A 23725-nucleotide genomic window follows, 5' to 3' on the forward strand; every position below is an offset into this window, starting at 1 on the left:
GTTAGCATTGTCTTTGGCCTACATTCTACCTAACTGGTGTCACCCATCATTCACCTTTAGTCAATTTTCAAACAAGCAACCAGAGCAATATTGTTAAAATGTATGTTAGCTCACATTACTTCTGTTATCAAAATATTTTACAGGTTCATTCAAAGTCTCCACACTCGCTCTCAGGACTACACCACCCTGCCCTCCGTCACCTGAACTCACCTCCTTCTACTCTCCCTTCGCTCACCCTGCTCCAGGTACACTGGCTTCCCTGCCATTCTTCAACCACACCAGGAATATTTCTGGCTCTGTCTTTTCTTTTTTTTTTTCCTATTTTTTAAATTAAATTTATTGAGTGAAATTAATTCTATAGGTTTCAAGTGTACAATTCTATATCATCTTTATATTGTATTGTGTGCTCGCCACCCAAATGTCACCATCTATTTGACCCCCTTTACCCTTTCCTTCCTCCCCCCTCTTCCCTTCCTCTCTGGTAAACACTAAACTGTTGTCTGTGTCTATGTGGGGTTTTTTAATTTGTTTGTCTTGTTCATTTGGTGTTTTCAATTTTATATCCCACACGACTGAAATCATATGGTTCTCAGCTTATTCTATCTTATTTTGCTTAGCATGATGTTCTCAAGATCTATCCATGTTGTTGCAAATGGCAGTATTTTATCTTTTCTTATGGCTGAGTAATATTCCATTGTATACCTGGGGTGCCAAAAAATCATATACAAGTGGAAACTTTGGTCAACATTGCTCAAGCAGTAGTTCGTCATAATCAGAAGAGTCTGGACTCTGATGGTAACCACTTTGAGCACCTCTTGTAATTGCAGAAGTCAAACGTGACTTGTATTCATCTTTTGTTATTGGCATATATGGAGTATTACAATTTTAATGTAGTTTTCCTTTCTTCAAATGTATATACATTTTGGTGGCACACTCTGTATATGTACACCCTCTTTATCCATTCATCTATTGAAAGACACGGGTTGTTTCCATGTCTTGGCCACCATGAATAAAGCTGCAATGAACACAGGGGAGCATATATCCTTACGGATAAACATATTCAGATTTTGGGGGTAGATACCCAGAAGAGGGATTGCTGGGTCATATGGCAATTCTATTCTTAATTTTGGGGGGGGAACCTCCATATTGTTTTCCATAGTGGCTGTACCAATTTACAAATGAGGGCTCCTTTTTCTCCACAGTCTCTCCTACACTTATTATTACTTTTCTTGTTGATAATTGGCTCTACCTTTCCATACGCCTTTAAGGACTTGAGGGAGAACATTTAAGTGGAAAGATAAAAAATGCATGTATTAATTTGATATATTAGTTGTGAAAGGCTTTTTCCCCCCCAGCTGTCTCAGTTTTAGACTTAGGCAAACCACTCAAGTTTATTGCAAAAGGATTGGATCCCCTTGCATGAGATTTGTTGGCTTCTGCTCCAAAAAACACTAAGAAGTAGAAAAACTTTGCCTGAATATTACAATTGATAAATAAATAACAACATAATTACCACTCTTTATATGGTAAACTATTTAAGCATAATAGTTTTTAATAGTTTAATAGTCATCCTACTATACACACATATACATCTGTAGTTCCATACAAAATTACAGTTTAATTAATTGACCCAATAGGCATAAGATAGGCTTGATCCTTTAAATCTCCTTAGGAAATTAACCTTGATTCAGATAGCACTGAATTGTCTGGCAGCGTATACCTGTGCTGGCTGGCCTCTTGACTTGAAGGACTTTGTTTTTGACTTGTAGTTAATGAATTATAAACAGAGAAAAGCTTTCTGGACACCAAGCTAATGGTCAATAAACCTTTCTGGGTCCTTTCAGAAAAAGAATATTCAATGCAGCATTCATAGTTCATATAACCTTGCCTCTACCGTTTCCCATAAAAGTAAGTGTGATGAGAGAAAAATCCAAGAAAAAGAGTCTTTAACTTAAGAACCAAGTGCTGGAATTATCACTACTATGAGACAAACAAAAGTAAGATCCTGAACCCCTTTCTATACACAAATGAGGTGGGAGCAGGGAGGTATTTCCTGCATGTCATGGCTAGGCAAGTGGAAAAAACACAAAGGATAATCAACAGTGTTTACAAAATTTAGGTAAATTCCTAAAGAACTCATTTGTTCTCAGGGCTTGAGTTTCCCTATTTGCAAAATGTCAGCTTCCCATTGTGCATTAAAACCTTGTCCCTGAATATAGCACCAGAGAAAAGATACCCAGCCTATAAAGGGCCCAGTAACTCAAGGGTTCAGAATCGTTTCATATTTTCTGCCTTTAAAGCTGTGTTTGGTTGGGGCAAGTAAAGAACAACACAAAGTCAAACTCCACATTTTAAATCATCAGTAATTCAATAAGCAACAAAACTCTGTGTTTATAGTATCACTTTGACTCAAAAAAATATCCTAATTAACTTTCTTTAAAATAAAAAAGATGTCTTGCATTTTCACATAATCCTTCAGAGCAATTGTCATTTTCATAACAGCTAGTTCAGCCCCTTAACCCTGTCACAGAGTCAAAAAGAAGACATAGTATTGGCCTCAAGAGTAGTCAGGACATTCAGATTTATTAATTATCACCAACACATACAAGGACAAAGAGAAGGACTAGAGGCATTTCTCATTCAAACCAAAGCGATAGATTTTTGTCAAATGCATCTGATCTAGAGAATACCAAAAGGATAAACATAAGAGAATTTCTTTCTTCAAAGTGTTTACAATTTAGTTACTGGATAGACATAATAAAATTAGGAAAATAATTAAGATAATCAGTTAAAATTAAAGAATTTCAAATTAACCAGACTCAGGTATTCCAAAAGACTTTTAAATCAAAATTGCTAATCTGGGAATTCCCCATTGCTTCCAATTACATGCTGTTGTAAATGACACAGGATAAAGTCATTCTTGTTTCCTATAACCATACCAGGTTAGTTGGGGAGCTGCCAAGCACTCTCTGTGACATGGAACAAAAGCCAGGGACATAGCTACAAGTGTGTCCCAACACAATGATTGCTAACAGTGGATACTCTGTGAATTTTTCTTTTTAACTTGAATTACATATGGTGCACTCCAAAAGGATCCTAGATAGTTCTGGGAGGCCAAATTGCTATTTCTAGATAAGCCTCTGAGACCTTTGGTTACTTACATCACACAGTGGCTGTTATTCAGCCCAGGGAGATGCCAGGGGATTTTTACCCCATTTCAGTAGATTCTCAATTTGGTCCCTAGTCCCCAAAACAGGTTCCAAAGGACAGAGATCCACAGGGCTAACCTAATCCCACTGCCTTCCTCTCACTTGGGTGACTGTTCCATTAATTATCTCTCATTTTACACATCTTCAGTCTCTCCCTGTCTACTGGCTTTTCCTCTCAAGCCTATAAATTCACTCAAATCTCCCCCTCTTAAATCTTTTATTGGAATGCTGAGCTGCCCTCTCATCGCCTCACCTTCTATAAATCTCTTGACAGAACAGCCTGTATTCACTAGCTCTACCCCTTCATCTCCCTTTACACCTTAAGGACTCTGATCCTGCAGCTTCAGCTCTCTTTATACCAGTCAGCTGAAACTAACTCCCAGGTAACCAGCCACCTTCTCACTGCTGTTTGATCTCTAGGCTTTAAGACATTAAAAGTGCTGCCTTTGGCGGCTAGGACCACACTCCCTCCGCGCCTCCCTCCTACCTCTGGCTCTTCTTTCTTGGTCTCATTTGTGACACTCTAGTTATCCACCTATTCATAAACATTTGCACCTGTAAAGCTTTGCCCTTTTCTCCCTTTCTTCCTCTACTCTCAGGAGTGATCTTACTTGCTCACTTGCGTGGCTTCTCAGCCCTTTCACTGATGTCTCCCAAATCTGAAACCACCAATTCTCTCCCAAGCTCTAGACTCATATTTCCAACAGCCTGCCTCGCTTCCCTATCCAGAAGTCCCACGTGCATCCTAAATGTGCCCCAAAACAACTCATTATCTTGACCTCCAAATATACTTCTCTTGCTTTCTGTTTCAATGAGATTTTCACCCAACCAGCTGTCTAATGAAAACCATATAATCTTCACCCCCATATCTAAACTAAGATCTATAAGCCCTGGATTCTTTCTCCAAAATGTTTCTTACTTCCATATGTTCCTCGTGCATTACCAGAGTCCCTGAATACTTCTTGCTTTGCCTGGTCCACCAACTGCTAACTCATCTCTCTCTCTCCCTGTTTCTCTTCTCCTTTCCACTCTCCCATCTACCGTGTTTCCCCGAAAAATAAGACCAGGTCTTATATTAATGTTTCCTCCAAAAGACACATTAGGGCTTATGTTCAGGGGATGTCATCCTGAAAAATCATGCTAGGGCTTATTTTCCGGTTAGGTCTTATTTTCAGGGAAACACGGTATGTTCCACAATGCTCCTTTCCACTTTAATTACAGCTACTTGAACAGGAGAGAAATAGTTAGAAATACAGTTGGCCCTGAGAGACTGGCACATTTCCCTAAGTAAGCCCCTGGGAATCCAATGCAACAGCAAATGGACTTGACTTGCTGGCCTAAAAGATAAATTAAAATTTTCTTAGTATAGTAAATGAGGTCCTCTGGGATTAGGCTCCAACCCAGCTCACCTGCACTCACTCACTCCCCCACGTAATTCCTACACATGCATCACCATGAGCCACAAAGCATTCCCAGTCACTTGTCACTTCGGGTACTACAGACCTGTGCTCCTGCAGTTTCCACTGCGTGGGGTGTACTGTGCCGCACCCCTCCCCACGTGCAGATGCTTTCTTGGATTCCAGGCCCAGCTCAAGTGTCATCTAACTCTTCCTGCCCCATCAAGCGGAGTCATTATCACCTCCCTCCGCACTCCCACACAACTCTGGTGGTACCCCTCTGCTAGCACTTAGTACCCCACTTACATTATGTAACTGACTGTGAGGTCTTCATACTGCAAGAACCCGGTACAATATGAGTACTTACCCTATGGTACAAATTCAATAAACAAACATCCATTTAACTGCTAGGGCTGACCCAAGACAAGAGATAACTTTGCCCTGCCCGTGCCTTAGGCCTGTTGCCAGGGCCAAACGCAATGGAACAAGACGATTTACTGAGGTGTTAATTCGTCCTTTCTTCCTACTGCTGTTGCTGTTATCAGCATTTTTCCTTCTCTCTGCCAAGAAGGTAGACAGACCACTGTTAGCTTGGCGTTCTGGACTCCTTGGCCTGAGTCACATGAGACTGTTAATGGTTTTGTGTATTGCAGGGTCATAAATGGAAGTTGCAAGATACCTACAAAAGTTCCCATCCAGACAGTAGTTTGTGAAAGAAGGCCTCTGCCGTAAGGGAAAGGACACAGATATTCAAGACCGGGAAAGGAATGAGTTTGAAGGACTGCACTCTGTCAGAAACCCAAGCCCCATTCCCACTGTGCCCGGATTTGGGGATGTGGGGGGCGGGGTCGGGGTACCCCAGGAAGCCTACAATGGACGGACAGTATGTACTGTGTCCCAGAGTTCTCGGAGGTGTGAACCGCTGGGGGGCGGGGTCATCAGACTCGGCCTAGACTGTTAGTCCTCAGCTGCAGCATATCAGACTGTGCGACCATCATGACGGAGCATACTGGCCCCAGCCCAAATTTGTGGCACTGCATTGGCCTGGGATTCTTATACAATCCCATGGAGAGGGTGAAGTTACCTCAATAATGAGTGAGATGGAATTTTCCCTCCAGCCAGGCAACTAAGTCCATGTAATTTACAGAAATAAAGGAATGTGACCTAAAACAATATTGTGATCTAAAGTTAACACCTACTACACAATGCTCACTCCAATCCTCAGAAATATTACAGGATCCCTCAGAGCATCTTTGCAACAGCTTTGGAACATAATATTGGCCCATTCTTATTTTGAACACACTTTACCTAATATATCAAGATGCTATTATACAGGCAATGAAATTTCTTGCACAAATATCCGTTTAAAACTACTAGAAAGTCTTCTTGTAGTATGTGCTGTGACATTTTCCTTCAAATCATATTGGATGGCAAACCCAAAGGCTGAAACAACCCAGGATGACTAATTACAGCTTTTCAGGATACTAGGGTCTAGGACGCAAGCTAACGTTTGGGAAGTACAGTTCTCAAGCATGGCCACAAGGTGGCAGAGTGACGCTATACACCAGAAGCATATCCTCAACTTAAATTCTGGGACCTAGGGTTTGTTCCAGAATCCACGAGGCTGTTAACATAGTCGAGTTAGAAAGCCTGTTTCTAGAGGAGTTTTCTCCCGAGGGATTTATTCTCATATTATTCACTTTCCCATTTTCTAGAGGCAGGCCCTGCAAGAGCCTTGGTGAGGCCTACGTCGCTCTCAGATATTGGCCCCACAGCTCGAGGATCAGCCTCCCATGCTTGGTAGAGAATCAATACCTGTGACGAGGCCTGGCCCTGCTGGCTAGCACAAAGTTACCACCGAAACGAGGTCTAATTTGAAACCTCCTCAGTTTCAAGGGACTGATAGAGCCTTGTCCAAAGAGGAAAACAGGAAAGACAAGCTCAATGTCAAATATTTCATCAAAGGCAGGCTTAACTGCCTCAGTAACGGGAATGTCGACTTTCAATTACACTGTCTTCACACCACTTCCCTTTCTCCTATCACTGTAGGTAGTGCACCTTTTGTAGGGGAGACTGGAAAATCCACGGACAGCAACCTGAAAATTGCCATGAATTCATGAGAGAAAATAAACAACTAATTTGATATTAATTTGAGACTACAAGAAAATTTATTCAAAGAAATGTAGGAAACCCTAATGAGAGAAATAAGGACATAAATAAATGGAGATATATATTACCTATGACTGAGTGGCTACAAAGCTTATTTCCCTGGCATCCTCACATAATTCTGTAAGATGCTATATACTCTATAGTTAAATCCCTTTTTTTAAAGTAGTTGAGTGGGTTCTATTGTCTGCAATAAAAACCCTGATTATTCACTATGTTGTATACCTGAAACTATATAACATTGTATGTCAACTATAAGTGAAAAAAAATTTTAATTAAAAAAACGGATGCTATTTTACAGATACCTTTATGTGAGTAAGATAAATGCTTTACTATTAAGTCTTTAATTTTTATGTAAATTTGTATTTTTATTCCCCAGTTAAAAAAGAAATGTGTTGTTAAATAAGACACCGATTAAGGGGGAAAATCCCTGATTATTACAGAAAACAAGGAAACAAATGGAATTGCTAAATCATTCTATAGAAAAAAAGATGATCAGTGAGAGGAAGAGAGGACAGTGAGGAGAGGATAGTGAAGGAATGGCTAATGGATTTTAGAATTGGCACATCTAGCATTCAGTTTTAAGCTGTTTGTGTTACTAAACTACATACTTCTTCAATCATCCCAAACCACCAATTGGTCTTCTACATATTCAAATGTCTTTCAAATGAATGAATTGTATGTGTTCATGTAAAATGGAAAAAAAAATGGATTCAGTTTCTCATCTGGGTCAGTACAATGTAGACACAAGAGCAGCTATCACAGTAAAAGTGCAGAGATCAAGAGACACTTAAAAGCAGGAACAAAGAGTTGGAAGAGACTATGATAAATCGAGCTCCAGGAATTCGATTTCTATGATTTGTGTGAAGGACAATGTGGGAGCAAAGAACTTAAGCTGACCTCTGAGTTACACAAGGATGAGCTGCTTGTAGGCCACTGGCTGTCAAACTTGGCATGCATCAGAATCACTGGGAGGGGTCATTAAAGCAGATCGCTGAGCCCCAGTGAGTGTCGCTGTAAGTCTTGTCCCAGCAATGCAGATTCAGTTAACATTATAAATGTAACATTTAGTTAACATTAGAATATTTCCTTTCTCAGTGAGGCAATTATTATTTCATGCTTTAGTATCCCAATGTTATCTAAAGTTTTAGAGGCATGTGATAGTCCAAACAAAAATCTAGGTGAAGAAGTAGATGCTAAAAGTTTCATGAGGAGTATGGTGGATGGGCTCTAAGACAATCTCCAATTGCCTCCACCTCTTAATCCACAGGCTCCTATTTAATCCCTTCCCTTTGAGTTTAGCCAGACTCTACACTTGCTTCTAACCAACAGAATTTGGCAAAGGTGATGAGATGTTATTTCCATGATTTTATCACATAAGATTGTAATACCTACCTTGCTAGGAGACTCTGTTCCTTGCTAGCTTTGGTGATGGAAGTGGCCATATTGGGGAGGTTCATATATTAAGGACCTGAGGGTGGGGAACAGCCAACAGCCAGCAAGAAATGAAGATCCTCAGTCCGTCAGTCTGCAACGGTCTGAATCCTGCCAACACTATGTGAGTGTGGAAGTACATCCTTCCCCAGTCAAACCGCAGGCTTTCAGATGAGAACTAGCCCTGGCTCATACCTTCATTGCAGCCTTGCAGACTCCTGACTCCCAGAAGCCCTGCCCAGACTCCTGACTTAACAGAGATGTGAGACAACAAATGTATGTTGTGAAAAGCCACTAAGTTTGTGGTAATTTGTTCTGCACTAATAGGTAATAAATACAAGGGGAGCACAAAGAAAAAATAATGTATAATTATGATTGTAATTACCACCACTAAATCTAACAATTGATTTCATGCTAATAGGCCAGTTAGGAAAGACATTATAATGGACCTCTAAAACACCTGAGGACAGGATGGTGGGGCTGAGGACTGAAGGGTTGTTTTCTCCCTCTTCCCTGTGAAGAAGTAGGGGAGGCTGGATACACGCAGCCTAGCTGCTGGTGATTCTACAAACCTGAGATTGACAGGGCCAGTGCATCTCCGCCAAAATTCAAAGGAATGGTTAAATGGAAGGAAAAAGCAGACTGGCAGACATGGAGAGTTAGAGCATGAGCTGGAGAACAAGAGAAACAGAGACTGTCAAGACGGGAAGTGGACGGGCCTCCCAGGGCAGGAGTAGGAGACGGAGAAAGGCGACTCTCGGAACCGGGATGACCAAGCTCAGGACCATGGGACACCAGGCAGATGAGGTCATTACGTGTGGACATGACTAGAAAATTAAGACTTTTTAAAGCTCAATAATGGATAACCAGCAATTTCCTCAAGCTTACTGATATCATCAGACAGGCTTTCACAAGACTTCAGAGCCCGGAGGGGCTGAGCCAGGGTACACTGGCCACTGTACCACCAGTGCTACAGCCACATCAGTCGTGCCCAGGAGAGAGGCAGGCCTGAGAGATCACCAAGAGCAAGTCGGCAGAGGATCCCAGACTATCAACCAAAGAGCCCCTCCAAGAACCCACCACTGAAATCTCCCTAGGATATGAAGGCTGTATGTGTGCATATGCCCCACAAGCCAACATCTTCATTGTAAATGCTGTAGGCACACTTGTGCAAAACAATAAGCACTGGGAAAGAAAACATCATGATTAACACTTCTATTTAAAATCTGAGTTCTGCACCTTTTGGCAATTTCTCCTAGATTCTCTTTCTTACAGTCTTATGTTGCTAAACAGATCCGTGGTCTTAATTTTCTATTCTTCACAAGTAAAAATGGAATCAACGGGGCCAGCCCAGTGGCTCAGGCGGTTAGAGCTCCATGCTCCTAACTCCGAAGGCTGCTGGTTCGATTCCCACATGGGCTCGATTCCCACATGGGCCAGTGGGCTCTCAACCACAAGGTTGCCAGTTCAATTCCTTGAGTCCCGCAAGGGATGGTGGGCAGCACCCCCTGCAACTAAGATTGAACACGGCACCTTGAGCTGAGCTGCCGCTGAGCTCCCGGATGGCTCAGTTGGTTGGAGCGTGTCCTCTCAACCACAAGGTTGCCGGTTCGAGTCCCGCAAGGGATGGTGGGCTGTGCCCCCTGCAACTAGAAAACGGCAACTGGACCTGGAGCTGAGCTGCGCCCTCCACAACTAAGACTGAAAGGACAACAACTTGAAGCTGAATGGCACCCTCCACAACTAAGATTGAAAGGACAACAACTTGACTTGGAAAAAAGGCCGGGAAGTACACACTGTTCCCCAATAAAGTCCTGTTCCCTTCCCCAATAAAATCTTAAAAAAAAAAAAATGGAATCAATGACTGGCAACCCCATTTCTGAAAGTCAGATTGCTCTTGTAACATGAGGCACACATTATGGGATGGATCTTGTAGGGGCGAGGAGACAAATATATAATGCCTACTATGTGCACCACCTCATTTAATTCCTGCAACTGAGTGGCAGGGCCAGAGTTCAGAAATCGGGCACCTCTGAACCTCTGGCACTGAGTTCATCAATCTTTTGAAATTTCGATTGAGTTAAGTCAATTGAAACCTAATTGTGACTGGTAGTAGATTATGCTTAGAGCAGTATGTAAATATTCTAGTATACATGTATAAGCCAGGGGAGTTTTCACATACGGCGCATAAAATCATTTTATGTATCCAACCTTTACTCCATTGTAAATCAAACTATAAAATGTGACTGACTGCATTCCTAAAATTAGAACTTCTCAAGAATATTATATATGGCAATGAGAAAATCTATTGTAAAGGGATGGTATCTATGCATAAATTTAAACAGCCTAAATCAGATGTGCATAATCCCTTAATGGAAGGATGATAGCTGTGCATACGAAATTTTATTTGCAATATGTGCTTCAGATACTTCCTTAATTGATTAGAAAGAGCTGTCAATGAGTTTTACCCCATTATTTTAACGTACAGATAATCATTATTAAATGGCACAATGGGCATCATTTTATCAACCCATAACGCTAAATAAGAGTAGTTAACTACTAAATAATAGCCTAGTGGTCTAAAAGAACAAATGTCCTCTAATTCTACCATTCACAGGAGGAGGTTTATTCCTCCCAAGAGATCTGGCCCATTTCTCTTACAAAGCAGAAAGTCAGCTCGATCAAGATGAAAATGGAAACATCTGGATTTTGGATTTTCTCAGATCGCCTTCATGTGAACCTTTTACATTTTAAGAATCAGTAAAGGTTTCAATCCCCTTTGCCTCCCAAGCATTGAGAAAGCTTACAAATTATGTTTCTCCCTGGGATTTGTGTGACTTCTTCAGCTGATGTACTTGACACAGGGAATTAAAGGTGGGCTATATAAGTCATAACTACCCAAATGTGAGTTGTGTAGATAATGATGTGGCCCTGTTGATTGAAAGTGTGTATGTTAAAGCACTTAGACAACCCTAATCTGCAATGGAAATGTAAATGATTTTTCATATTTTATGACTGTTACTAACGTTTCATAATAACTTTTATTTTTGTCATTTTTAAAGTAAAATATGATGGATTGATAAAAAAAAAAAAAAAAAAAAAAAAAAAAAAAAAAGAAAAGACTTCTCTGGGTTTACCCAATCAAAGACACCGCGGCTGAAATTAAAATATATGGAATTCTACTCAAATAGGATGAAATAGGCTGAATTCTTATTTGTCACTCTAACTGACTTTCAGACTGTTTCATTCGGATAACATCTAATAAGTAAATCAGTCCAGATTACTCTCTCCATACCCATATTTAGGTTTTCTTCAAGAAGTTAATCCTTTGTTTAAAAACAGGAGGAGGAGTTTGGTAAGCAAAACAAGAACAAGGAGCTTCTCAGACACTTTCTTCTACACTGTCTGTAATTACCCAGGCTTAGTCAGCTTTTCAAACTGAAAACAAGTGTACAACCCATGTATGTCAAATCAGTGCGTTTCTCAGAACTCTGGTTACTGTTCTCTAACACTAACAATACCTAAATACTGTCATCTCTAATTGCAGAATTGTTACTTTTCTTAAGTGCAATAGCAGCATGGTGGGGGGTGTTATGGGAGGAAATGAGGGTGCACAGAGGCACACTGAAGCATCAACAGTTACAATAACATGATGTCTTGCATTTACTTTCTGAATAGCTCCCCCAAAAAAAGTAGGAGAGAGACAGAGGCAGTAAGATTGGCAAAGCAGTGCTAACTGTCAAAGCTGGGTTACCGGAGTCCATGGGCGTTTGTTATACTATTCTCTCTTTTTTTGTACATATATATTAAATTTTCTATATAAACAGTTTTGTTAACAGTATCATCTCAAACCAGAATTAGGAGTGTAAAATTAGGAGTCTTTCAACATTATTTCTTTCAAAGAGTAAACTCAACAATCTTAGACCACAACACCTAGAATTACAGATTTGCATCCAAGTGCTGCCATTTTTTTCAAATTTACACAAAAGTTGCACGAATAATACAAAGACCTCCTAGATTCACCACTGTTCAAATTTGCCACATTTTCTTTCCCTCTCTTTCTTGTATAACACACATATTCATATAAATGTGCACATGTATACATTTTTTTTCCCCAAATCAGTTGAGATTCATTCGGTTGGTGCAAAAGTAATTGCGGTTTTTGCAATTTTTTTTAACCATTTAAACCGCAATTACTTTTGCACCAAACTAATAGTTGCAGACATCATGTCCCTTACCCCTAAATACTTCAGTTTCCCCTAAGAAGAAAGATATTCCCCTCCAAACTGCAATAAAAAAAGTCATATTTAGGGAATTTAACATTGATACAAGGCTAGTGTCCAATACATAATTCATATTCAAATTTCACCCATTATCACAATATTGCTCTTTGTGGCATTTTCCCCTGATTTTGGATCTGATTCATTGCATTTCATTGTCTTTTTGGTCTCCTTCAATCTGGAACAACGTCTCTGTCATCTTTCATGACATTGACTTTTGTGCAATGTCTCTGTTTGGATTTGTCCGATATTTCCTCCTAGTTAGAACCAGGTTATATATACATTTTTGGCACAACACGTGGCTTTGTGTCCTCCTCACTGCTTCATATCAGGAAGAACAGGCTATCAGCTGTCCCCGTTACTAGTGATGATAACGTGGATTGTTTGGTTAAGGTAGTATATCCCAGGTTTCTCCCCTGTAAAATGACCGTTTCCCTACCCCTTGCAATGAGTAAGTAATCTGTGAGGAAATTCTCCAAGGATGTAAACACTCTGGTCTTCTTCAAGTTTTCACACAATAGTTTAGCATCCATGGATGATTCCTGATTGAATTAATTATTATTGTGATGGTCACAAAGTAATAATTTTCTAATTTTGTCTTTATTTTTAGTTGGCATCATTTGTACACTTTTTAATAATTATGATTGGAAGTAGTTTTACTCGGTTCATTTTCACTCAAAGTCAAGCAATTTTCTTTTCAATCCTAAACATCCTAAGTCCTGAACCTCTCAACTAATTGTTCGGCAAAGGTTTGTAACATTTACCTGCTTACCTTTCCCTAAATTTGATGTTTCCCTCCCCTCCTCTCTCTTCCTTCTACTCCCCAAGACTAAGCAGAGAGTGGAAATTGCTGATGGGGTAGGCAGGATGGGGAGAAAGGAAACTGCAGGTTGCTGACCAGAAAATAGAAGAGAAGGAAAGGCCACCGGTGGAGGTTGCCGGTGGGGTAGCAACAATCAGCTTGTGGATGGACCAGGCAAAATGACACTAGGATCAACCCGATGGGGACCAGATGTTTCCCTTATGAAGCTAAGTGCTCACAAAACAGCCCCACAGATCCATCCACCCAAGAATTGGCTGAGATTTCTGGGGCCAACTATAGTTACATATTTCCAACACTGTCCAAACATGCCTTGTTGTTCCTGAGAAATTATTCTTATAAACAGACTACAGTGAGTTCAGCAATAAAGACTTATATGGAGAAGTATTAATAATGCAATAAATGACATAAATGGAAGAAAACAAGAAAAATACTTCTCTATGATCTAGAAACACAAAATGATCTGGAATACTTGTTGCTGAGGAAACATAGTTCAAATACCTAAGTACCACCGCTGTATATAATAAACCAGCTGCTCATGATAGCAGGGTTTTTTTCCCTACTAGTCTCTTTTTTTCTATTACAATTTTTTCAATCTTTTAAAGATCTTATACGCCTGAGTTATCCAAATAAAAATATGAATAGCTCAAGGGGAATTTAATTTGAGGATCTCAAAGTCCCGTTTCCCGAGAACTCACTGAAAGCTAAGATGACATGCTCACGTGGATTATCCATTCCCTCTGGAAACTGCCCTTAGACAACAGGTTGCTCGGACATATGGACATTTTCTTTCTATTTGTTACATTCTTTTTGGTAAATGTTATAAGTTCCCAGGCAAATATTTTAAAAATATCTGTGTATCTTATATACATTTACATACCACATTCATAAAGAAGGTCCTTCTGGATCCCTTCCAGAAACGACTGGAGTCGAGGAGTCAGATTTTGCCTGGCTTTAGAACCAATTTTTCTCTCATGGGAAATTTCTTGGAGGAGAAAAATGGAGAAAGCAGTCAGCTATAGCCCAGGGCAACACCGTGCCCAGCTTTGATATATATTAATGAGGCCAAGTACTCGTTGCACAGAGACAGGACAGGACCGCAAAGAAGTGATCGTCACTCTGTGATACTGCCTGCCTCTCACCTGTCATTCCCTCACCTACAAAGAGGTAAGGAGGAGGACAGGGAACTTGTTAGAAATGTCAATTCTCAAGCTAAAGCCCAGACTTACTGAATCAGAGATTCTGGGGGGTGGGGCTTGGCCATCTGTTTTTAATAAATACTCCAGGTGACTGTGATGCACATTAGTGTCTAAGACTTACTGAAATACAAAAAATACTAATGCCAGCATATTTGTAAAGCTCTTGGAGGAGTAATTCAAATGCAGTTGGGCTGAGACCCAGAGCTAATCAAAAAACTATGTGGTAGAGGAGCCCTGGGCTCTACAGTTCCAGGGTCACCTGTGCACTCTCTATAAGAGGACTGAGGGACTTTCAGGTACAGACCTGGTCAAGATTTGTGGAGAATTTTTCAAGACACTGGCTGACAATACTTCCCTTCTCTTCGTTTCCATAGTAGGGACACATAGGTAAGTCTCTCTCATTACTTCTGAATGAGAACAAATATGAACTAATTATACCCTACACTCTGGAAACCTTTCCGAGTTCCAGCTCCATCCCAGCTGAGAATGAACATAATTAAGATTGAGCCTGAAAATCAGCTCCAGAGCTAAGCTGGTTGAATATTATCATAATTTTTTCCCAAAACAAACAAAACCAATGAGATAAAGTTTGATTCTCCAGTAGAGTTGAATATACCAATGTAAGGAAGTAGAAGAAACAATTATCTAAATAAATTGGGACAGAGCATGGACAATTGTTTTCTAAGAAACCAAAGGTATCATCTTTTCCCAAAACATAGGAAAATGAATGCTAGAACACTGTCCCGCTGTATTACGCCCATGGATACTCCGAGTCTCTTTGCCTTTGTTTTTCTTAAATACAAGAATAGGTGAATCTAATTATCTTCCTCTTTGTTGAGTTTTATTTTGTTGCTTAAATCTGTTATTTCTTTTCCTAGACAAAAAAATAATAATAAGGCAGACTATACTTTTTTATGAATCAGCAGAGAAAAAGGGAGCCTTGGCCCAGAGTCACTGATTTTATTATAAACACCTGATCTACATTAATTTAATTTAACAAGGGGGAAACATGTTGGTATATCCACCCATAAAATGATGGCAAAGCAGGAGGGGGACGGTCACCATCCTTTACTGAAGGCCACCCGTGTGCCCATCTCTGTGCAAGAGACGTACAGCTTTGTCCTGACTTGAAAGATAAAGAACCAGAGGACACTTGCCACGGTTCTACTTCCAGTGACTTTCAGAGCTTTAAAATACAGGTCTATTTGACTACAAAAACCCATGTTCTCCGCACCATACCAAAGCTGTGTTCCTGGCTGGGAAAATACTTGTTTTAAAAGAAAAATAATAATAAATTATTGCAAAAATGTTGACCCCTATCTTTGTCCCTTTTCTCCTCTCAAAAATGCCTACCAAAAGGTGTCTCTAACCAGTACACCAATCATTCATTCAGTGAGACTCTAACACATGCCACGTGTGTGCTAGAGACTTTGAACCCAGCACCTTCCACATGCTCAGTATGCAGCAGGTGTGACTGGTGCTTTTACTCTGATTTCCCTTTGAGGCTCCACTAGTACGTATCTAGCTTCCCATGCATCTAACTTAACCAGCTCTCATAGACGTGACTCCATTTCCAGAAGCACTGAGCCAATAGAGCAGTGGTGCCAAGATGCCAAAAGCAGGCCAACCCAAAGCCTTCCAACACTTTCATTCAGTCGTTTTTACCTGACAAACAGGAGCTAATGGCATTCACTGTCCATATTAACTAGATGTGGTCTCTGGCCAGCCCTCAGCTGCCCGTTGGGAATATGGCTCGAGTGAGGCCACAGAGCAGCCACCCTGATCCCCAGAAGGCAAGTGCGCAAATCCAACCCAGAACTCAAGGCGAACCTTGAACTCACAAGGTTCCTGAAAGGCTGTCTCTGGGCCTGAGGGCACTGCCCCCGAAGGGCTGCGATGACAGGCCCCGCTGCCCCATGGCAACGCAGCGTCCCCTCCATCTCCGCGCCCAGCGGAGCGGACGCCCCCTTCTGCCACATCCCTCCCGAGCTGGCTGCCAGGACCACCTGCGCCTCTCAAGTCCTGCCTAGTAGCAAGGGGCGATGGGCAGAGGGGCAAGGGCCCTCCCGGGGGTGAAGGGGGGCCCTGGCCGCTGGTCCCGCGAGCCCGGCATAAACACAGGCGTCGGAAAGAGGAGAACTTCCCACCCTTGGGCCCCGCGGCCTCCCACCCGGGGCCTCCACCGCCCCAGCGCACTTACTGTCAGTCGCCATGGTCTGACCAGGGGCTGGGGGACCCTGCGCGGAGCCCAGCCTGCGGCGCGCTCCTCTCCAGGCCCCGCGCGCTCGGGGGCCGCGCTGCGCACAGCCCCTCCCGCCGCGCGCCCCCGCCGCTGCCTCCCGCCCCGCCGCCCAGCGGGGGCCCTAAAGCCGAGTCCGCTGCAGAGCCCGCTGAACTACCGCGCCCGGCGGCTGACCCTCCGCTCCCCGCCTCGCGGCATCCTCACGCTCTCCACTCCTCTCTCTTCCCCTCCCCCAAGACAATGAATGCAGCAACTTGGAAACAAGCTCTTGGCCAGGCCAGGGCACCTCTCCAGACTACCTTTCCCCTATATTCCCTGCTACATTCTTGTTTTCCTGTCACCTTTTTCAGTTTCCACCTCATCCATGCCTTGAGCTTCCTACCTGTGGCTTGGGACACAAGACTCAACGCTCAACCCCAGATGGAACCGAGCAAAACATGGAAAAGAGTTGAGAGTAGGAGGCAACGCCTAGCCAGGTGCGGGACATTAACCCTCCAGTGCACAGGGACTCCTGGGAAATCCGCCCAACATACCTTCCCAGTAGGTTCCAAGGGTCCTGTGCCCCTCATGTTACCACCTGTTTTGTCTCCAGTGGGAAAATAGCGCATAGTAGGCTCTCAGTAAATATCTGCTGGGTGGATGAGAATATGACTGGAGGCCTGCGTGAATAAATGAATGGAAGACCAACTAACTGATTGGATGCAGACTGGATGAGCAACTAAATTGACAGATGACCCCTGGCAAACCATTGCGGCTGGACGCTGGAGTCCGTGGATCAGCCTGAATGAGTGAGCCAGTCGATTTTGTGCCTCACAGGCGGTTCCTGTTTCAGAGCTGCTCTGAGTCGAAGCTGTCTGTGAAAGTTGAATACATCTATCTTCTTTAAGTCCAGAAACCAATTTCTGATGGGTTCTTGGTATGTCAGGGGAATGGTCCATGAGATCCCAGATTCTTTATGTAAAACATCAAATGGCTCAAACATGTGCCCTAAAGCATATGGCAGTCTGTTTACTTCTTACAGATAGAGTCTGTTTGATGCCCTGGTGAAGCACATTCAACCCAATCAGTGGGGCTATCCCAGCCCGGGGGCTGGACACTGAGAAGACCTGGAGGGAGGCAGGGTCAGAAGTAGCTCCCATTTGGCCAAGCAGACACAGGAATCACCCAGAGAACAACACAGGCATCCCTTCTGATGAGGCCACAGGGCACAGATGAGGGAGGTGTGGGTATTCTGAGTGGGCTCCACATCCAGAGTCAGGACATCTGGAGTGGGACCGAGGCTCATCAGTTGCTTGTTGTTTTTAATCTTTGTGAGTTTAATATAGGTGATTCTGAAGCACCACTTAGTTAACAACCACAGAGATCTGCCCCGTTTCTCTCACACCAACCCTCTGCAGCAGGCCCCAAAGCAAAAAGATTTTCAGTGGGGTAGACAGGAAAAGAGAAAAAAAGAACTAAAGATGAGCCTGCACCTTTGAACCTATTTGTCGCTCAGAAATCAGGAGGTTAAGCTAGTTTGAGGGGGAAGATGGTGAGTTGGGATTGGACTCATTTGAAGGGTCCGTAGAACATTTGTGAGGCTCTTTATTCATTAATCAAACCTATTTTTCTAAGTCAGAAAGAGGAAAACTGACTAAGTCAAACTCCAATAAGTATATTCTGAATGACTGATCTGTTAGATAGCAAGTTGATTAACCTGGAGCTGATGTCAGATATGAAGGAGTAAGTAGATTTCAAAGAGCTGGAGGTGCCAGGTATAGATAATCCTCTCAAAAAGTTTTGCAAGGAAGGGAATGAAAGGGGACTGGAGAGCTTCAGGGGAGAGCAGGATTGAGGTAAGACTGGGGGGTTTGTTTGTTTTTTTAGAGGATTGTTCAGCAGGAAAGATATTTCTATCCCATATTCAAGTATATAAAAGGGAAAAAAAATCACTTTTCTGTAACTAAATTAACTTTCTGGCCCAAGTCCCCATTCTACCTGTTGTTAGGAAGTTTGATTTTAGTCAGTTCAGGGTAACCTCCATCCATTCAGGTTTTATCCCAGGCAATTCAGATGTTTTCTCCCCACTTTTCTTGGGGTTGCGTCCCATTTTGGAGGAAAGGGTTGAATAGCATCAGTGATGTGAGGAGGTATCTGTCTCCCACTGTGATGGGCCGCTCCTGTCTGGACTTCAGAGCACATCACACCTCCTCAGTGGTGGATCACTATCAGTCCTGAGGGCAGCACCCACAGCTCTGCTCTCTCGCTGACACCCAAAGCCTCTCCAAGTCTGATTTTTTTCTCCTTGACTGTCCTATTGCTATCAAGTGGAAACACAGCCCATGCCATTCTAGGGAAATCTGTGGAGTCTCAGGCCTTTTCTAACAAGCCAAACAACCATTCCTTTCTTATAATTCCCTTACATGGTAGCGAAGCGGAACTCTGCCAACAAATAGGGTGTTTAATATGATGTGAGACAAAGGTCCCATTAGTTCTCCATTTCCCCAACTTATATAGAAATTTTATCATCCCCCTCATCCTTGGCAGTAGAAATTATGTCTAAGAAAAGGAGTGGAAGGAGTGGATATGGGATGTTTTCAACTACATGTACCTGCATGGGGGTGGCCTAAACCGTTAAGAACATCTTATCACATATAACAAAGAATACAAAGGTGAGTGGTCCCATGGCTGGTTTTGCATCTCAACAATGTCCGTGAAGATTCAGCAATGTCCATCTTCCTATTCTGCCATCCTCAATTTGTCAGCAGCAGTCCCCTCCCCCCACGCACACACACACACCATAGTCACAACATGCTTGCTGCAGCACAAAACCTCATAGCTTCACAGGACAACATTCCAAAAGTCAGGGGAGGGGGTATTCTTTTTCATCTCTATATTAGGGAAGACGATCTTTGTAAAAGCCCTCAAAAGCCTCCTCCACAATTCTAGTTGCAAGGAAACCTGGGAAAGCAAGTGTCTGCTATTTTCAGCTTCTATGACATGAGGTGGATTCTTCCAGCAAGGAAGAAGGGGGTAGGAGGTAGGGAAGGACTGTTGGGCACACTAGCAATGTCTTCTCTTGTCTTCTCATACCCCCTCGTAGAATGTCACCTCACTGCTCTCCTTTACAACACTTCCTCTCTCTATGGAGTCTATTTTGTAAGGGCTGGAAAACTGACTCTTAATAGATTCTGCATACTCTTGCAAATCTTTGTATCTTATGGGGACCTTAGCTTTTAAAATTCGAAAGCTGAGATTTGGACTCCTTTGGTTCTCTACACAAACTAAGGCTGTAGATGTAGATGCCAGGATCTAGTTAGAGACAGGGAAATGCCAAGGAGGCCCACATGGTAAATGAAATTACATAACAGGAATGAAAAATACATAAGTCAGTATCAAGCTAGGATTCTAGTGGTTATGAGGGAGAGAAGGAGCTATCGGAGGGGAAGTATCTAAAATAGAGAGAGGCAGGAATGGGCGTTGGATGGAAGACTGGCTGGCATTGACAGCACAGGCAGAGTTTCACTTTGGAGAGAAAGACTTATTTGCAGTCTCAGAAACTTGAGAAAAAGAGAGTGATGACGCAAAAGGATTTTGTGGTTGGAAGAAGGAAGTTGAGAGAATGCAGGCATGCTATGTGGTCCCCAAGTTCTCTGTAATGTAGGACGATGCTTAGTTGCCAAGAAGGCATGGAGCAGAGATGGAGTTGAGGACTTGAGTAAGACAGTGGGAAAGGATTTAAGCTGCCTCCATTAGGAAGGCAAGGGGAATCCAAGGATAAATACTAGAGGACTTCCAGCAGTGAGGGCCCACCTGGAATTAGACCTCAGGAGCACAGGTTGCAAGGTGGCCATGTGGAAGCTTTCTCCATCATCACTGGGTCAGACAGGTAATGGAAGGAGATGAGACTTAAGGGAAGGCTAAAATGAGGAGGAATTCTAAGTCACTGTGTTGTCGAGACAGCCAGCCACAGGCTCAGGGGGGTTAAAAGGGTAACTGAAGCCACAGCAGGACTGCGGAGGGACTGAGAGAATGTGGAGGGGCCCATGGCCTGGAGACGTTGAAGATGGCAAACAAGACAAGCTCAAATGGTCTAGGAGAACATTAGCTTTGGGGGCTGTATATACATAAAGGGGTCAGGACAGAGAAAGAACAGGACTGAGCAATTGCTTATAAAATACTTTAGTTAAGGTACAAATTGACAGTAGCCAGATGGGAGGGGGGGTTGGGAGTTGGGTGAAAAGGATTAAGAAGTACAAATTGCCAGTTATAAAAATAGTCGTGGGGATGTAAAGTACAGCATAGGGAATACAGTCAATAATACTGTAATAACTTATCAGGGTACTAGACTTATCAGGATGATCATTTCATAAGTTATTAAATGTCTAATCACTATGTTGTACATCTGGAACTAATATTGTATGTCAACTGTAATTGAAAAATGAATTTAAAACAACAAAAACTTTTTTAAATAAAATAAAATGTTTTAACAAGGTAATTTATAATTATTGCAGGACTCTTCTGACTTATTGTTTGCCATGATTGTGATTCAAATATCATCATCGACACTGCTTGAGGTCATTTCCATAAGACAAATACCTCTTCTACATACTGCTTGGAAAGTACCAACTGTATAGGCTCTGACGATTGGCCTAGGACCACATCCTGTTGACTTTATCAACGCTCTGCCTATAAACAAGAAATGAGGACAGAGAAGGGTGAGGGACTGAAGCCACACACTGAGTGGGTCTGTGTCACCATGGAGACTATTTTTGGTTGAAAGAGCTATTGCTTTGTCTCTGTTAGAGTAGGTGAAAATAGAAAACTTATTTTAACTACGATTTGTGCATGTATCCTGATAAAAAAAAGTTTTATTATTTTGTGTAAAACTTGCATTTGATTTTTATTCAGTCTCTATTTATATCTGTCCTAAGCTTCCCAACTCAAATACTTCAGAACATTCAAATACGACATGGATTATGATAAAAAACAAATCAAGCTTTTCCAACTTCTTTCAAACCATTAGGTTAGTATGATACTAAATTATGATCACATAGCACTTGGGTGACTTAAATGAATTAATAAACTCCCAAAGAATACTAAGTGGAGTCTGGGCAACCTAGGAGACACTCAGGGCACAAATCCAGTGAAGAAGGCTCAGTAACTTCTGGATACCCAGGAAGCTATGGTCTCATTCCTTTCTGCAATAAAAACTATAGGGGATGCAACCCTTGACAGGAGAGATCCGTGTTCACACAACTTCACCCCGAGTGCATGTCCCTGTCCATGCAACAGGGCAGGCAGAACTCAGGCAAGAAGCCTGAGTCTTACTCACCCGAAGAGTCAAACAACGGAGTTTGGGCTATGAGGGTGGTTGGAAATCAAGATGGGAAATCCCTGAAATCAGTAATTACAGAGAGGACAACCCAAAAATGTGGGTGTAAAACCCCCTCAGATCTTAGGCTGTAAGCAGGACAAGAACTCCACTCATCTCCAGGGCAGGTGAACTGTAGAGCTGAAAGTGCTGAGCAGATATTTCAGCATCTGCCCACTCAGGGGTCTCCTGAGTTCATAGTTCAAGCCCTGCCAGGACAGAGTAATGTGGCAATAACTAGGTTTTCCATTAAAACTTAAGGGCCACACCCTTAGAAATAAGGGCTTCATACCATGACTAAGATATTTTTTGTAAAACTAAGGACAAAAACCAAAATAGATCCAGCTACTGTGTTTCCCCAAAAATAAGACCTAGCCAGACCATCGACTCTAATGCATTTTTTAGAGCAAAAATTAATATAAGACCCGGTCTTCTTTTACTATAAGACCAGGTCTTATATAATGTAATATAAAAGAAGACGGGGTCTTATATTTTTTGCTACAAAAGATGCATTAGAGCCGATGGTCCTGCTAGGTCTTATTTTCAGGGAAACACAGTAACAAGGCCTACAAATCAAACATCCGCAAGTTCAAGATGTTCAGTCAGTAATCTAACTACCTCCTAGAACATGCAACACTCTTCAGAGGAAGATAACAGAATCCAGTGCCTCTAATATGTATCATCATACAATAAAAATTCCTAGACAAGGAAAGAAATGGGAAAATGTGACCCATAGTCAATAGAAAAAAAAATCAGCCTGTCGCGTCCAGCGCAACTCAGGCAGTGAGGGAACGAGAAGGGGCGGCTTTAGGCTAAGTTTCAAGAAAGACAGAAACAGACTTAATGCAGTTGAATCTCAGAAGGCCAAGGGTCTCACAGTCATGAAAGACTGGAGCGCAAAATCAGGCCGACTGGTGGCTTTTATTGATTATACAAGGGAGTGAAAATTATCTTATCTACCGTCTGTGAAACTCACCCATCATATCACAAAGGTGATTTAATCCAATTATCCCCGCCTGCAAACAGCCGGAGCAGAAAGTCCTATGATGACTTATTTAAGGTGTGTACCCTCCTGGGGATAAGTCTCTCATGATAAAACTTTGTTGAGCTAAATGGGAGAGCTTTTGGGGACCGGACAGAGAGACATGAGGTGTAAACATAAAGATGAAGTGAAGTCCCAAGAAGGCAGTCTCACAGACTCTTCTTTCCTTAGGGAAAGGTACGAGGGGACAGTCGGCGAGACTGCTGCGTGACAACATCAGCCAAGAGAAACACATACTCTGATGATCCCAATGTCGGGACTAGCAAAGACTTCAAAATAACTCGATAAGTATATTAAACAATCTGTAGTAAAAGACGTATATAATGGGTAAGGAAATGGAAAATTTCAGCAGAGATATGAAAACCATGAAAAAGAACCAAGGGACATCCTAAAATTGAAAACTCCTACATCTAAATTTTACGTTATTGGATGAGATTAACAGCAGGTTTGAAAAATGAGAAGAAAAGATTTGTGAGATTGAACTCAAAAGGAATTATCAAATCTGAAGCACAAAAAGTATTAGGGGGAAAAAAGTCACAGTGACCTGTGGGACAGTGTCGCGTAGTGAACACATATGTAATTG

General features: G+C 42.1%; 1 protein-coding gene across 1 annotated transcript in view; it reads right to left on the minus strand.

Annotated features, from left to right (window-relative positions):
- The window catches only part of SYT16 (synaptotagmin 16), a 221021-nt gene extending 204199 nt beyond the window's left edge, over positions 1-16822 (minus strand). The window contains exon 1 of the mRNA XM_033106917.1: positions 16706-16822. Within this exon, the coding sequence (XP_032962808.1) occupies positions 16706-16718 (13 nt within the window). The 5' untranslated portion in view covers positions 16719-16822. The remainder of the gene's footprint in view (positions 1-16705) is intronic.
- Positions 16823-23725: the final 6903 nt, after the last annotated feature.

The sequence above is a fragment of the Rhinolophus ferrumequinum genome, chromosome 6 (assembly GCF_004115265.2).
Source record: "Rhinolophus ferrumequinum isolate MPI-CBG mRhiFer1 chromosome 6, mRhiFer1_v1.p, whole genome shotgun sequence".
NCBI lineage: Eukaryota > Metazoa > Chordata > Mammalia > Chiroptera > Rhinolophidae > Rhinolophus > Rhinolophus ferrumequinum.